The sequence below is a fragment of the Montipora foliosa genome, chromosome 1, assembly GCF_036669935.1.
Source record: "Montipora foliosa isolate CH-2021 chromosome 1, ASM3666993v2, whole genome shotgun sequence".
Classification (NCBI taxonomy): Eukaryota; Metazoa; Cnidaria; class Anthozoa; order Scleractinia; family Acroporidae; genus Montipora; species Montipora foliosa.
Genome location: NC_090869.1, coordinates 63,596,398 through 63,613,897, shown reverse-complemented (window position 1 = coordinate 63,613,897; position 17,500 = coordinate 63,596,398). Strand labels below are relative to the sequence as shown.

Below are 17,500 nucleotides of genomic sequence, written 5' to 3'. Positions count from 1 at the left end.
GACTCCAAAGAACTTTTAACCATTGCCCACCATAAGAACATCATGCCAGATTACCTGTGGTTCTGCCGGTGGAATACAGCGCCATGACGGCTTGTACAGCTACGTACACACAAGGAACATTGAAGGTCTCAAACATTATCTGCAACATGCGTTCTCTGTTAAACTTTGGATTCAAGGGAGCCTCAGTCAGCAAAACAGGAAAGTCTTGGGACTCGACACGCAGCTGATCATATGTATAAGTCCAGATCTATAACAAAAAGAGGCAGCGCATGTGAAGTTCAGCAGCCAAAATAATGATGCCGATTATGGTGATGACAGGTGCATGTGACAAGCTAACTGAACCTAATTTAATGGCCTAACTCCCACGAGTCTCTTCGAGTCACCAACGAGAAAATCATTATTCACCAACCAAGAAGAACCCCTGGCCTGAGTGATCGTCGTTATACTTAGGATTGCTATTTTTTCGCGTAAATTAAAACACTGATTGTTATTTAATCCATTTTGGTCTACAATTAAGTAGTGGGGAGGCACCAGAAGGGACCATATGAACCATCTGACCAAGTACACCCAAGTCAGTGCACCGGGGATTCCATGAACAGTTTGTGGGTTCTTTAAGGATGTTACAGCAAGGATTGTGAAATGGGGCCTACGGGTAACTCTATAGACCTTATCCGAGAAGACTTGAAAGTCTTAAGCATTTGCGGGTGTAATTACAAAGGCAGCAATTTCTCCTCAATTCTTTTAAGAGCCTGAGTGTTGGTCCGGTCGCAGTTCGAACCGGCCGCTTATCGAACGGTAGTCCGATTGTCAACCAACTGAGCCAATAGGATGGCGGTATTAAAGCACTTGGGACGTAAACATAGACATTGCACGGCAAAGATTGGTTTAGTTAGAGATGTAAAATGTGTTTAAAATATAAATGTTAAAATGCTGTAAATTGAAATCTTAATACCGACGTTTCGGCAAATCTGCCTTTGTCAAGGTAATCAACGGAAAATGATTTGAAAATAGCGTATAGAAACTAATACGCACGCACGAATGCGTTGACATTAAAGCCGCGAGTGCTAGTCCATTTCAAGCGTGTAACTTAAAAAGTAAAGTCCAAATTCATTCCATCGGGAGCTAGTGTCTTTCAATTAAAAAACAAGCGAATCTCTTCTCTTTTTTTTTTCTTTTTAAGTTACACGCTTGTAATGGACTAGCGCGCGCGGCTTTTCAACGCGTTCGCGCGTGCGTATTAGTTTGTATACTCTATATTCAAATCATTTTCCGTTTACTGCCTTGAGAAAGGTGGTTTTGCCGAAACGTCGGTATTAAATTTTCAATCTACAGCCTTTTAAAATTTCTTTTTTAACACATTTTGCTAACACCAACAACGCCGCGCAGGAGTTTTTCTACCTTTAGTTGGAGATATGGCGTGCGGTGCAGTTCTGAATATTGAGGGTCTCAAAAAGGGATAAATCATATAACCCATAAGGGAAAAAAGTAAGTTGTAGCTCCAAGCCATGGGCATCGATTATGATGACGATGACGATAAAAATCTGCTATTAGATTCCTTAATTAAACGCGCTGTCGGCAACGCGTGCTATGCATTTCTACCCAAGGGGGCCAAAGTTGACCATTATTAATTTGTGTCTTTTCTTTGTTTGAAATGCCTATTTATGGGTTTTATGTAGTAGTACTCTTATCGCTTAAATTTCTTGAAAGAATATTAATAAATCAACTTTTAAATCAGGTTTGTATGGTATCCGAATCGACTGATTCCAATTGCCTCGACTTGATTATTCCGGGTATCTAAAAAACCTCGGCCTATAATGGTTTACTATTTTATGTACAGATTACAACTCTTTTTCTTAGAGACTTGAAAAAAACGAACACAGCGAAGCAAATTAGGAATCAACATACCGATTCCATGTCATCCCAGTTCAACACAATCCCATGTTCCAACGGGTATGTGAGGGTTAACACACCACGCATGCTCTGTGCTTCATCGCCGATGTAATGATCTCTGTACTCATGCATCATGGCTTCCTGTTTTAATGTCAAACTTATCTCATTAGCAGAATAGCTAACTTGTAGAGGGCATCGTGTTATAAATCTGCTTCGGAAGTTCAAAGAGCTCGATTCGATTAGTCTTCTTTTAAGCCTTTTATTGTAAAAAATCAGGAAAATATTAGCCACCAAAAACGGATAAATTAGTAGGTACCATAAGAGCCAATGAGCCAACGCATTCATTGCAAAAGTTAGTTCAACGAGCGCGGAAGCCTCCAATGTTACCTGACAATATAGAAGTCAGTCATTACGACGACCCCGTAGGCACACAACAGCGAATCGCGCATTCTCTATCGTTATGTTAAAATTGTTCGTACCAGGGTAGTTAAACAATACTTCGGTCTTATTATATGACTAGCTCCGTGAGCGGGCAAGATGAACCAAATCGCGCGCTCTGATTGGCTACCCGAGCGGGCAAGATGGAGCGATACTGCCCGCTCGGGATTTCTCGCTTGGTCCCGCAAGATCAAAGATCATTTTTTGGTGTTTTAAGTCATATAATAAATCCTTTATTGACCAAGATAAACACGCAAAAAAAGAACTTGGCCAATATCCAGTCATCTTGACCTCACGCTTGGTCAATAACCCATACATATTGTTCACACAAAGTTATATTTTTAATAGACCAATTTCGATATATTAAAATTCAGTCCGAAAAAAAAGGCACCATCTCGAGGCTCTGGGGAATAAACTCATGTAAATCCTTATATTTATTCCCCAGAGCCTCGAGATGATGCCTTTTGTTTCGGACTGAATTTTGATATATCGAAATTGGTCTATTACTCACACTCGTAATTGCCAACGTCATATCGTGAGTGAAGGGTCAGGAGACTGGGCCCTTGGTTTGACGTCTTTATCTGAGACCGCTGGACCTTAAATTTCAACCACCCACATGGTTGCCGATATTCCTTCAACTGAACCAACTGGAAACAAGGCAAAAGAATAACACAGCTGAATTTTATTTCTAACCTGATGACGTGGTCTTCCAATAACTGAGGGGAACACTGCGCGGGGATACTGTTCATTGGAGAAACCCGCCTTGCAGAACCCTGACCCATTGTCTATTACTACGACAACTCCACCACTGCTTTCCTGCAAAAGAAGCATACAAGCATTTCTTTCATGCTCTTTAAAGAAATTAGTCTCAAAACGTTGCTCTCAATTACTTGAAACGCCTCTTCTGAATCCTACCTCATCTTCTCTTTTACGTTATATTGTTATTCCTCCATTAAAATGTTCCGTTGCCGAGACTATCGAGCGGGGAAACAGCGGCCAACACCCCCGCCCTCTTTCCTTATCACTACCCCGCCATTGTAAACATCTTGAATCTTGTGCGGGTTTCGCAATAAATTCAACTCGAAAACCACTCTTTCAAAACTCAAAACTCAATCTGTTTCTTAATCTGTCCTTGGTTTCGACATCAAAAAAAATCAAACGGTTTCTCGCAGTGGTTTATCTCTCGGGAAGCGTAGGAGAAACCAACTGCTCGCAGGGTAAAGTCCCGGTTGTTCTGGCCCCAGTTGTTCAATCGATGAATAGCGCTATCCGCCGGATATATGGCTATCCAGTGCATAAGTCACAGCGAAACCAATTGCGCTGTCCAATGGATAATGATTTATCCGTGGACAACGTTATCTACCATTTGAACAACCGGGGCCCGAACTATATATTTTTGAAGATATTTATCCTTATATAATAACCCAGGTTATTCACGGATTTTGATTGGTTCTTGCCTATGATCTATTAGAGGACAGACGCACGATTGACGTCACCATCAGCTTTTATGCGAATAAAGTTTAATTCTTTATTATATAAAACAAATAGATTCCATGTTGCCGAGGGTCTGTTCAGTAATAGATCACAGAAGACGTCAAAATGTGGTAAGAACATCAGTGACACACTCGGCTATCGCCTCGTGTGTCACTTTTTTGTTCTTACCACATTTTGACGTCATCTGTGATCTATTACTGAACAGACGCACCGCAACACGGAACCTTTTTTTTAAATCGATGATGACTGGGGCATACTCCGAAAAAATCCGAGTGCTAGGATTCATTCACTAGGGTTAACATACAACATCTCTTTCAGAATAAATCAATTACCTTAATACACTTACAAAAGCAACGTTGTGTTCGCTCATCACAGGAGCAGATACAGGCGGTAGTGGGGCACTGGTGCGAACTGATACAGACCACGTGACATTTCTCTCAGCAACTTTCTCCTCATCAGAGCCTAGCGTCTCTCGGTCATCAGACGACTGACCCTCAGCCAAAATTAGCTTGCCAACTTCGCCTAAACTCTCTCCTTCCTCTTCAGAGCTTAACGAAAGTTCAGAGCTACTAGAGCCTATAATATCAAGGAGGTCATCCTTCTCTATGTTTTCTCTCGCGAGAATCAACTTTGGCAAAGAAGATGCTTTTTGGTACTCCATTTCTGCCTTTTGAGGGTTAATCTCGGCCCCTTTCATCTCTAGTACGGTTTCCACTTCAGCCTTATGCAGTGAAATCTTACTGTTTGTAATTTCCTCCAGTCTCTCAACTTCATCGTCCGACGCGGTCTCCGGAGGGTCTTCAATTGATTCGTCACTCTCGGCGGCATCGTTTCGAGCTTTCTGTTCGTACAAAGCCTTCTCGAGTTCTTTGAATTCTTCATCGGAAGACGTCTCTGGCGCCTCGTCCTGTTCTGAGGCATTCGTTTCAGCTGCAAGGCGTGCTTTTTCTTCATACAACATTCTTTCGATTTCCTCAAATTCGTCGTCAGATGAATTCTTCGTCTTTTTTCGATTTCTTGCATCCTCGTCTTCACTCTCTTTTAACTCGTTCTCAATCTCCCCAAGTCTCGTCACGAGCTCGTCGAAATTTGCACTGGAGTCCGTACGCAAAGTGTCTTGGGAGTCCTGTTTTACAAGAGTTGTATGTTCTACCTGTGCCTTTTGCAATTCTTCAGATTTCAGCCTTGGCGATAAAGTGTCAACATAAGACTGTTCTTCATCAATCAAACTGGCCTCAAAGCGCTCAATAATATCATCCGAACTGTCCGACCCTTCGTCAGTTTCCCAGTTTGAATTTTGAACAACATCAGTGTCTCTGAGTTTTTCAATATTGCCTTCGCTCATTTCTTCAAGCACACCACCTTTTCCCGTTGATGAGATGTCCAGCTTCTCTCCTTGCTCTTCACTAAAGCTCCCTGAAACATCTTTCTCCGTTGAAGAGGCCGCTTCCGGAAGCCACGTTTGCGTCTCCTCAAAGCTCTCCGTGGAATTGTCAGGGGATTCGTTGGTTGCAGCTGCCTTTAGCAGTTCTATGAGTTCATCCTCGGGTGATTCTTTGCTTTCCTCACTCACAAAATCACACTGATCGATGTTTATATCCTCAAGTTGGCTTTGGCTCGGAGACGACCTCGGGTCAGAGTTGACGCTCAAAACTTCGATTTCATTTGTAATTTTACTTTCAAAAGGCGTGTCCTCTGGCAGTATGTTGCCGGTATAATCTTTATTGTCATCGCTTGGAGCCTCTGACCGGTCTTGCAGTTCAGATGTGTTTGGCAATTCTATCTCGAAAGAGTCCTTCAGTGCATGAGAATTTGTTTTGGACCGGAAGTACGACAATCGCTTTGCACGAGTTTCTTGGACATCGCGTTTACTTTCATTCGGTTCCTGAACGTAAAATCATCAAGTCACACAAAATTATCGAGTGTAAATTGTCGGCTTCTTAGAAACTAAAACCTCTTGTCTATACAGTTGATTTTTCCTTATCGCTGCTCAAAAGCAAATGATGAAAATTGTAAGGCGCAAATAAAAGCAAAAATAACTTAATCGTTTTCTCTTCATCTGCCTTTAACTGTTTTCACCAGGTTTTGATGGAGTGATTGAACCAGGCTAATACAATCAACTAGGCGCATCTGGAAGCGATTTTAGACAGTGTAGCTCATTGCTGTTCATTACAGTCTTTTCCATAATAATTGCCAAAGTTCTCACCTATAGCGCGTTTTTAGTGTCAAGACTCAAACATGTATATTCGGCAATTCAAATAATCAATTTAGCTATTCAAACCTTCAGTTTGGAAATTCAACGATTGAAACATTCCTTTCGGTAATTCAAACCTTCACTTCAACTGAATATTTGAATTGCCGAACTGAATGTCCCAATTGCCAAAATTGTCCAAATTGAACGTTTGAATTTGACAATAAAAAACGCGCGCGCCATACTCACCTTTTCTGCTGACGGCTTTGTGTCCTGCACCTCAGATTCACTTGCTAAACTCTCGCGCATGCGCTTTTGATTTTCTTGTTCGGCCATCCATATGACCTGTTGCTCTTCCTCTTCCTTCAAGCGACGCTGTTCCTCAAGGAATTTCATCTGCTCCCTCTTAAGGCTATCACGGAGTTCTTGCTGCTCGAGTTCCAATTTTTCTTTGAGTTTTACGACCTCGTGATCGTCAAAACTTGGCTGTTTAACAGTGGTTGGCTTTTCTGCCTCGTGCTCAATGGAATGCGGGACTTCCTCGGTAACGCTATCATCTGGAACAATTTTTTTGGCAGTGTTCTCCATATGTTGCACAGAAACCATATCAATAGCAGGTTCGTCTTCCTCCTCTGAGCTCGCACTGTCAGCTTTGTTAATCTGTGGATCATTAGCTTCGACTCTAAATTCGTCACCAGATTCCTGCAGTTGTTGGGTCAAACTTCTCTGATGAACGAGTAGAAAATTCTCATAATTGGTTTCGTTTGGTTCACTGTTCAAACTAGTACTGCTTGATACCTGAACATTGTCATACAATGTTCGGGTCGCGTTTACTTTCTTTTGAGTCTGCGATCCAATAAAAGTCTGTGTTTCTTTATCCGTACATGGTGGCTTCACAAAAGAAGAAGCAGGAGTAACAACATTTCCTTGCCGTTCACTAGGAGAATTTTCACGATTTATACGGGCATCTTGATAACTAGAAATGTTGATTCTAGTATCATCTAGTCCACGACCAGGAGAGGTGTTCCCGCTATGTGGATACTCAGAAGGAGAAGCTCTCTGGTACTCCAACTTTTGCGGCATTTTCACTCCATTTATAAAAAGTCCTGGTGTGGCAGGAAAACTTGCCCGCTCTCGCTGGTGTTGAGGAAGAGACGGCTGGACCAACTGATCGTCAAAACGTGTCGGGCTGACGAAATTACTGGTCTGCGATGCGTGCAAAGTATTTGCCGAAGGAACGTAGTCGGGGTTTAGGGTCACCATTCCATTTTTCATCAACCACTGGACATCCTCTGGAGTTAAATATCGGAATAAAACTGCGATAGCGTTTTCAATTCTAGAAAGCTCCTCCTGAGCATAAAAATATTGTTCCTCTACTTCCTGTCTCACGATTTTGTCCAATGGTTGTACGAGGATTTGCCGCTGATGATGGACACGGTTCATCCAGTACATTTCCTGTTTCTTTAGCGCCCTAAACTGCTCAACTTTGTCCTGTGATGTAACATGCCCGCGCGGAGAGTGGTTTCTTTGCGCGGTCGAAAACTGCAAGTGATGGTGAGAATAATCCCCCGAGTGTCCGTTCGCCACGGCAGCCATGCGATTTTCACTGTCAGATGTAGACAGAGCGACACTCGACCCAGGGGAAGAATAAAATTCTGAGATACCTTTTTTCATGTTTGGGTCTGGAAGGCCTTCATGATAGCCGTTGACAATCAATCTGGGCGAAGAATCTTGGATTCCGTTTGTTTGTGGAATGGAAATCTTGAGTTCCGGGACTAAGGAATCTGGTTGTAATGGAGACGTGTCGTCTTCGCTGTCTCTTGACGACAACAACTCGCTTAACAATCCTTCCACCTCACGGTCCATTGAGTCATCCGACGTCACTTCTAGTTTTTGGATCGAGTGCGCGCGCTCGGAAATCATAGGACCCGGATTTGCGGATGTCACCCTGAAGGCGTTCGAATGCAGTGATTGTGTATCCCGCGGGATGTCATTGATACAACTACCTTGATTTGGGCTCAAGCTACGCAAATCTAGCGGGGGCACCAATTGTTGTCCTACTTTCTGAAGATCTTTAAGTTCTTTCTCCAGTTTCATCTGCTCTTGAATCAGGTAATCCATGTTATTTGATTCTCCTTGGATCTTCTTGATCTTCTTTCGGTCTGGTTTCTTAGGCGCTGACTTTCTGAACTGACTTCCGGATTCTCCGTATGGACGTGAAGAAAACTCCTTTTTATCCCCTGTTTTTCTCTCCGTCTGTTTATTGACGTAAATCGTTGGGCGATCAAACTCTCTTCCTCTGCTGCCTCCCTCGTATCGTCCTAACTCTCCTGGCGAGTATGTTTGCTTCAAAGAATCACCCTCTGTAAGTCTCCTTCCAATTTTCTCGGAGTAGGTTTGGTTAGCATCTATTCTGTCAGATGGTGTCCTGCGTTTCAAGGCAGAGCTCGCTCGGCTCGTGGGGGGTGTCGGGAGAGTAAGAGTTTCCTCAGATGCAGCGAGATCTCGTGGTCTGGAATACCGCGATGCAGAGGTGTTTGTGATTCTCGGTGAAGATGACCCCTTGAGTCTGCTGTAGTGAGATTCAGAAGCAGCTTCATAGGGGGATTTACTGAAATTTGAAAAGTGGTGCAAATACGTTACTCATGATCATCGTCGTCAGCATCATCATCAACTGTTTTTGTTTCAAAAACAAGTTAATTCTTTTTAACTCTGCATGCTTCTTTTATTGTTTTGTTGTTGATGTGTAGGTTGTAAGCTGATGTGTTTGTGTGAAATGTGTCGTAATATATGTTTTATAAAGCTCATTTGTAAATTGCTAACGGTTAATTGTAAACTAGTTCTTGTAATTAGTCTCCGAATGTTGTAATTTGTCTTATAAGTACTATGTTGTAAGTAAAGTACTGTAGCGTAATGAAATGTTATATACAAGTCACTGAAGAGCGGTAGTGGTATTAGAATGTTATTCTCTTTAGAATGTTAGGATCGACAAGGAGTGTGACTTCGAGTTTGGATTATTGCGCATCCGTACTGCGCAGCCCTGCGTGCTCAACTCGTCCTGGCAAGTTGGTCTGCGCCAACTTTACATCGAAAAGTCGTAGCGGAAAGTACGAGTTTGTCCAAAAAAAAATTGCGTTTGCTTTTCGCCGTTTACTGTAAAGGACTTCAAACAGAAAAAGTGGAAACACCAGCAACTCATTCAAAACTAGCGCCGAAATGCGAACTTCATCCCATAATAGTATTTTTTGCCGAATAGAAACTCGTATTATACGCTTACCTAAATACGTATATGCTTCCAGTCCGCTGGGGGTAAATTGATCATTGTAAGGCGCCCTTGAGACGTTAGTGACAAGGACGCTATATAAATGCACCACTTTACTTTTTTACTTTACGTAGAGTACGACTTCGAGAACGAGAACAAGTACAACTTGTTCTCGTTCTCGAAGTCGTACTCTACGTAAAGTAAAAAAGTAAAGTGGTGCATTTATATAGCGTCCTTATCACTAACGTCTCAAGGGCGCCTTACAATGGTGCATTTATATAGCGCCCTTATCAAGTTGTACTTGTTCTCGTACTCGTACTCGCACTCGCTGCCGAGCTAACATTCTCTAATGTTGGTGTTACAACAATTATCGCGGATATTTCAGCTGACACTATTACTTGGTCTGAACGCATACATGTACGCAAGCAAAGTCAATTCAAGCCCAAAATGTTGTTATCATATTCCACATCGGTGGAACGCAAGTGCTCTCCCTATTCTGCTAAACCTGCATTCCATTGTAAAATGACTTAGGTCATTCCCGAATGGATTTAAAAAATGACAGTGGCAAAGGGACTCGAGGAAAATGTCTCAAACCTTCTCGCAAGACTATCCGCTGTCCGCTCCTCCCTACTGTCGTCTCTTTTCTTTCCCAATTCAAATATGCGAGTCTCGCGGGCTCGTATAACTTTTTCAAGTTCCTTGCAGCGATGTGTCAACAACTTGGCCTGGTTTCTCAGCTGCTCATCCGGGACCTTATCCAGAAATGCTTCCAACTGTAAGAGATCCTTCGGAGAGAGGGGAGGAAATTTGACGAGGAATCTGGACAGTCTGTCTTCGTATTGCTGTAAGTCTTGGTAAGAACTATGGGATAGCTTGGACCTTGAAGGCCAGAACTCGGCTGCTTTGCTGTACCACGTCTCTGCCTAAACAAATCAGAGCCATAATAGACAAATTGCAATAATTAGCGACGTCTTCATTTGCGTTAATTGAGTTAGTTCTTGGTTTCTTCCCAATCTCAAGCCACGTTTTCAGCCAACAGAAAGATTTGGTATCGCGTCTACGTAAAACAGTAAACGGCCGGTTGCTGTTTTTGATAAAAGCACGAAATATGCGGGAAAAGCAGATCTTAACAAGTGTTATTGAAATCCAAAAAGAAAATTGGGGTAACCATGCATTTTTCAGAGATAATTATTGGCTTCAATTTGAAAAAGAACTCCATGCATTGCTTTGTATTTTAAACCTTTTTACAAATTTTCTTGATTAATTATCTTCGAAAAATGCGTGGTTACCCCAATTTCCTTTTTGGATTTCAATAACACTTAAGATCTGCTTTTCCCGCATATTCCGTAAACCACGCAAAAATACCTTGGAATTAGTAGGCACCGTTCTTAAGGTCAGCGGGGCCCAGAAACGAATCTCTATGAACATTTGGCATGCGAGGACGAATAGATAGAAATGCACATAGAGTAAATTTCGGTTTTTTCAAGAGAACATTTAGAAGCATTGATGCAGATAATGAGATTTGTTTATAATCACCAAACCAAAGACGGACAAATATTTTGAACGAGCATGAATCAGAGTATTTTGTGGCAAAAATGTCAAACCTGGCTTACTTTGCTTTTAACCCAGGTGATCTGGTGACGTAATTCGGAGGACTGGGGAGAAAAATTTTAACGCCGTATCCCACAACCGCGCGCGGCATTATTTTTTAATTTAACATGGCAGTGGCGAGGTTAGATCTCGTCGGATCTACTTGAATGTTCATTCAGTAACAGGAAATGTTGTAGACACGGAATAATCTGTTGAGTTTTGGCGATGGAAGGTACTGCAGGGAGTTTGGAAACAACACCTAAGGCCGCGCGCGGTTGTGGGATACGGCGTTAAAATTTTTCTTCCGAGTCCTCCAAATTACGTCACCAGATCACCTGGACGGCTTTTGGAGTCTTTAACTAAAACCTTACCTTCGTCAAAAGATTGTAAAAGTTAACCGAGTCTTGTAACCAGCGCTTGGTTTGTTCCACTCTGTTGCTAAAGTTATCCAGGTCAGATAACAGGACTGTTGAGGCAGTTTGCAGTGGTCTCCGGTCCCGGAGATTCCTCGTACTCATTTCTCCTGCCCGTTTAGCTAATTCCCTTCCTTGCGTCAACACTTCCTAAAAAAAGGTGAAGAGGGATTATAGTTCCTATTTACTAATGGTCAAGAACCCCGACAGGAAAAGGTAACTCCCGATAACAAAATTTTAATCCAGCACGATCTGAAAACGGTGTAGCAGCATGAAAAAACCCAGTGCCCAAACAACTCCACCACAACGCTTCCAACTAAGGTGACTCGATGCAGCCTGGTTAAGCGGCTGATGCGCCTTCGCTCACATATTTTTTTGTCATCGTTAAGACAAACATATTTGCTACCGAAAACAAAATGGATAACGTTTCCACAAGTTTCCAAAGGAGACCAAAACTGACAGTTGTTTGCCTTACATATCAAGCAACCTTCCAGGTCTGTTGTAAGAGTTACGCATACTGATCTCCTTGCGAAAGGCTTCGGGCTGTAATGTGCGCTTTAACTCTGAGTTAAATTAAAATACCATAAAATAGGAATACAGAACAAAGGAAAGGAATTGGTGTCTGTTTCCAAGAAACAGAATGAAAGATGCACCTTTTGTAAAACGAAGGAAGTCTGAGAATACACTGGTGACAGGAACAGTTTTCATTCAAGACGATTTCGCCCCTTCTCTGTTCTGAACAGACTAAGAGAAAAATCTAACCTTTGCCAGCGGACAGAATTCTTTTTCAAACTGCATTTTGCTTTGATTTGCCGTCTGCAGAGAAACAGCTGCTCGAGTAAACTTGTTTAATTGACTTTCAGCATCACCACGAATCCACTTCACTAACTATGACACAAGACATTCAATGTGTGAGACAGAGCGGTTTCAGTTGAGTGTGGAAAGTAATTAGCGAATTGCTTTGGTTTTGCATTACTTCAATCAGTGATTGGCGCCACTCGCCACTTTTTCAACCAATCAGAAGTAAAACCAAAACCAATCGTGGCTCGCCCGTGCACATTTTCCCGCGCTTTGTGTCCGTTACGTGTAATTACTTCGAGTTTTGATTGGTTTACTGGATTGTCTCCGTCCTTTTTGATTGGCCAAAGTAATTACTTTGGTTTTGGTTTTACGACACTCGATTGAAACTCGCTCTAAAGTGACAAATGGAAGTATCATTTCTTCAATTCGCGACCAAATTACAGTGCGACGCGCCCTACCGTGGCCACCAAACAAAGTTTTTTTTACAAATTGTCCGCCAATCAGGACGTGTGAATTTGATTGACAGGCACGCCTCCTTGCAAAGTTCGAACAGTTGTAAGTTGAACACCGCTGCAAGGGTTGTTGAGTTGAAGTATTTGCACGTAATTGTCAAATGTGAAAGTTTGTTGGGTGGCCACGGTATGGCGCGTTGCACTGTAAAAGAGTAATACACGACACCTTACTTCCGCAAAGAACCATCGCAAGTCGCTTGAATACAGATACATAGAGGATATTACACGGTGGCGAGAAGATATGAATTTTATGTTCGAGTGGCAAGAACAATATCTCACGAGTGAGCGAAGCGAACGAGTGAGATATTGTTCTTGCCACGAGAACATAAAATTCATATCTTCGAGCCAACTGTAATGTTCTTTTTATTATATGGAGACTAAACATTGAATATTTCCGATTTTATTGTGTTTCAAAGTAGTCAAGTTTTACAAATACGGCTGGGCTTTATAAAAAAAGGCGGGAATCGTGACGTCATTGAACGATACGACACTCACAAAGGTGACATACGGAAAATACGCCACTCGGGTCCCGGATGAAGTGGCGTATGGAATCTACGAGTGGTTTAGTTCCCAGTAAAACACTCTCCTCCATATAATAAAAATACATACTTAATTGACCACTCCTCATAAGGGCTTTTCGGGCCCAATGAAACACAATTAACGAAACGACAGAACAGAACAACAACAAAAACAACTGTTAAGAATCCAAACTGGCTGGAGGCAAACCAGTTGGCTATTTACAAGTGCAGTTAAGAAGTTGAACCAGGGACTACCAGGATCAAATTCAACGAGTGGTCAGAACGGATCTTGAACCCGGTATCTCCAGATATCAAGGTAAGAGCGCTAACCGTACCACTGGGCCGCAGTGCCTCCTAGATAAAAAAATTGAATTGAAGGCAATAACTAAATGAAAAGAGGTCAAAGTTGTTGTTTTCTCCCTCTTTGCTTTCACACTTTCGCCATCAAATATTCTATCTGACTTTCGACATTTCATTGCAGAGGTTTTATGCCATTTACTTTAGCAAATTAGAACATGTTAGGAAAGGAAAGGAAATAAACTTTATTTAAGTGTCTAGTCGTTCTAGCGCTGGAGCACTAATTGGGGACATTGTAAACTTAAATTAACAATTAACTCAAATCAAGTCAAATGTTGGTTTTTTTGTGGAGAGGGGAAAACCGGAGTACCCGGAGAAAAACCTCTCGGTGCAGAGTAGAGAACCAACGAACTCAACCCACACATGACACCGAGTTTGGGAATTGAACACGGGCCACATTGGTGGGAGGCGAGTGCTCTCACCACTGCGCCAACCCTGCACCTCATGACGACTAGATCAGAACGGAAAAAGAAAGAAGAAGGAAACTGGAGAGGATATGGCGCAAAAACAAAATTATGATTAATAGGGAAATGTTCGTTGAGCAATGCAAATGTGTTAACAGGCTAATTTCAGACTCAAGAATGAAGTTTTATGCCAACACCATTAACGACAATTCTAATCCGCGGGTACTGTTCTCAACGTTTTTAAACTGTTGCACCTCAAGGCAACACCAAAACTACCATCGCATGAAAACGCCATTGATCTCGCGAACACCTTTGCCGACTTTTTTGAGAACAAGGTACAGTCAGTCTCTCAGGGAAAACATGCTAGAAGTCACTGACTCGCCTCAAGTTTCGACCTGTCATAGTCCTACGGAATTAATTGAATTCTCCCCGAATAATATTATAGAGTTGTCTTCTCTTTTAAGAACTACGGCTGGGAAATCCTGTATCTTGGATCCAGTACCTGGTGCTCTGCTGAAGGACTGTTATGATATCTTGTTGCCTGTTATTATGCGCATTGTGATCTTATCGCTTGATAATGCGACCGTTCCCATGAAATGCTCTTATACCCCCACAATCAAGAAAGAGTCTCTTGATCATGAACTCTATCGTAGTTTTAAGCCTATTTCTAATCTCCGATTTGTATCCAAGGCAATACAAAAAGTGGTTGGTACTTGTTTGAATGAACATCTCAATAATGGCAACCTTATGGAACTATTTTAGTCTGCTTATAGGGCAAGTCATAGCACTGAGACCGCACTGACCCGTGTTCACAACGATGTTCTTCGAGCCATTGATGATGCTCAGTGTGTCATACTCGTACTCTTAGATCTTTCTGCCGCATTCGATACTGTTGACCATTCCATTTTATTGAACTTTAGGCTTAATCATTGCTTTGGAATCCGAAGCAAGGCTCTCACTTGGTTTCAATCCTATCTTCTAAACAGGAGCCAATTTGTTTATGTTAAGAACGAACGTTCCTCGAGCCGTTGTCTGAAATATGGCGACCCACCGGGTTCTGTTTTAGGGCCTATGTTACATTCCATGTACACTGCCCCGCTTGCTGATGTAATCAAACAGCAGCACATGTCTTTTCACTTCTATGCGGATGACACGCAAATTTATTTATTGCTTTTGTCAGCTGTTGGGGAACCTGAGCATTCCGCATCTCGAGATGAAATGTATATTAAAGATATTGAACAATTGATGATGATAAACAAGTTGAAATTGAATGGTGATGAAAGTGAACTGTTAGTTCTTAATGCTCGCCATCGGCCGACGCCCGCACTCAATTCTATATATGCCGGATCTGATCTTATCACTGCATCGAAATCTGCAAGGAATGTTGGCGTCTGGTTTGACAATTTGGTGTCTATGGATAAACAGATTGCTTCTATTTGCAAATCTGCATTTTACCATCTAAATAACATAGCCAAATTTAGGAAATTTATGTCTTTTCAGCACTGCATGCGAGACCCTTATTCAGGCATTTATCACCTCAAAGCTTGATTATTGTAATTCCGTTTTATCCGGGCTTTCCAAGTATCAGACTCAGAGACTACAGTATGCTTAGAACAGTGCTGGCCGTCTCCTCACATGCAGGGACCAACAAGTACGTTACAGATGTCGGCAATGCTACTCACCCGACTCAAGCTCTCTTTCAACTCAAGCACATCATTTGTCTGGTTACCAGTTACAACAGATTGAACAGCAGTTTCTCCTTTCCAAGCATTTTCCAGTTCCCTCTTGGCTTGCATGAGTTTCTCGCGGTAAGGTTTAATCGTCTCCATCATGGGACCGTACTGGGGTTTCTTGGACATCATTGAGAAAGTCCTGTCGTTTTTTGGCCGGACAGTCATTTCGCTGAGATGATTTCCTTCCTCGATAGCTACGTCAACGGAGAGGTCACTGAAACGTTTCAAAGTTGTTTTACAAGGGCGGTTTGCAATGTAGTATTGAAAGTGATTTCGTCATTCCCTTGGTTTCGCATTCGGCCTACGCTTGGTGACTGGCTTAAAAATCTCTCTTAGCCAATCAGAAGCGGAACCAACTGCAACTTGCTAGTACGTGTTTTTCCCGCCCTTAGAGAAGCTGCATGTATCCGCTTTACGTTGTAAGCGTGTAAGTTGGAACGCTTATTCGCTATTTCCCCCATCCCATAATGCGATACGTTTTGGGGGTTCTTTACATAAAAACAAAACAAGTTATTTACTCTTGGGACTGCATCATGCTTCGGTGAACTGGGCATTGTTTAATGCAAATAATCCCCCAGAATGAACTGTATTATGGGAAATGTAAGTAAGATCCTCTTCACCTTTTAAATTTGTAAGGTCCTTACCATCTTTTCATACAGTTTTAGCGACTAAAGCCTTGGAGATCTTTCAAATATCCTTTAAAGATTTTTAAAAGAACTTTATCATCAACGAATCAAAACTTTACTGAAGATCTTTAATCCCCAAAAGGTCCTCGAGCTTTATCAATGATGAACAGATGGAAAACCAAGAAAGTTACACTGCAAAGGATGATGGAGTTCATTTAGCCACTAACATTCCGGTAATAAGATTCCAAAATGAATCCGGCAAGAACTGATACGAGTCCTGCAGCCATGAAAACTAACCGTTTCATCTGCGCCTTCTTTGTCTCTACTTCCTGCAGCACTAAATCTCCACGTAATTGTTCCTTTGTTGATTGCATCTTTTTTAAAGTTTTCACTTCCTCGAGCACTTTAGGAAGACGGTTGGTGATGTAGTCAGATGTGAAATAAAACTCTTCAAGCTTCTACAGAAGAGAAGACAAGATAATTTCGGCTAATGTCATAAGAGACTTCGGATGTCATTTACGAGAAACAAGGAGTTCTTGAGAAAACATGAGGCTAAAGGAACATTTTCATTGGCTATTGCCCCAAACCGTTGCGACACATGTTGCAACAGGAACGTCAGTGGCGACGGCGCGCGCACAAAAAACACCAATGAGAATTCAGAATAGAATAGACTCCACTCTTTTCTTCTCTATTCTAAATTCTCATTGGTAGTTTTGCTGCGCGCGACGTCGCCACTGACGTTCCCGTTCTGTTGCTAAATCAGCCTAATATTACACTACGCAATGCTTGAAAGATTCCTTGCAACGTCGCATGAAGCATTGCAGAAAGTAGAACTCAATTCTACTTGCCGCAACGGTTCTGCAACCTGTCAATCAAGGTTCGTGGTCGTTGCAAGCATAGTTAATTCATGGAGATGGTTATGAAACTGGACAAGTTCCTTTGTTTCATATTTTTGTCCGTATTTTTGGCCTTGACCCTGCACAAAACACACCTTGATTAAATTACGCGCAACTAATTTGCGAACCCGTGCGAAGCGAAAACAAAAGATTGTGCAGGGTCACGGTCAATTCAACATCGATTGCAACAACATTGTTCTCGTTTTTGAAAGTTCTAAGGTTTCATAACCAGTCCCTCGATTAACTATGTTGCAAGGTGCGGTAAATTGGGTGATGTTTCGTGCAACTTGTCTGGCCACGGCATTGCGAGACAAGTTGCACTGCTGCACAAAAAAATTCACAATCTAAAGCCGCGGCTACACGAGCGATTTTTGT

At 42.1% G+C, this 17,500-nt stretch overlaps 1 protein-coding gene across 1 annotated transcript in view; it reads right to left on the bottom strand.

Moving 5' to 3' along the window:
- LOC138004410 (uncharacterized) overlaps positions 1 to 17,500 on the bottom strand; it is a 30,985-nt gene that overhangs the window by 5,922 nt on the left and 7,563 nt on the right. The window contains exons 7-16 of the mRNA XM_068850911.1: positions 16,527 to 16,687; positions 15,553 to 15,817; positions 12,041 to 12,166; positions 11,237 to 11,428; positions 9,870 to 10,198; positions 6,263 to 8,624; positions 4,169 to 5,707; positions 3,022 to 3,144; positions 1,906 to 2,031; positions 55 to 247 (exon numbers count right to left, since the gene is read on the bottom strand). Of these exons, the coding sequence (XP_068707012.1) occupies positions 55 to 247; positions 1,906 to 2,031; positions 3,022 to 3,144; positions 4,169 to 5,707; positions 6,263 to 8,624; positions 9,870 to 10,198; positions 11,237 to 11,428; positions 12,041 to 12,166; positions 15,553 to 15,817; positions 16,527 to 16,687 (5,416 nt within the window). The remainder of the gene's footprint in view (positions 1 to 54; positions 248 to 1,905; positions 2,032 to 3,021; positions 3,145 to 4,168; positions 5,708 to 6,262; positions 8,625 to 9,869; positions 10,199 to 11,236; positions 11,429 to 12,040; positions 12,167 to 15,552; positions 15,818 to 16,526; positions 16,688 to 17,500) is intronic.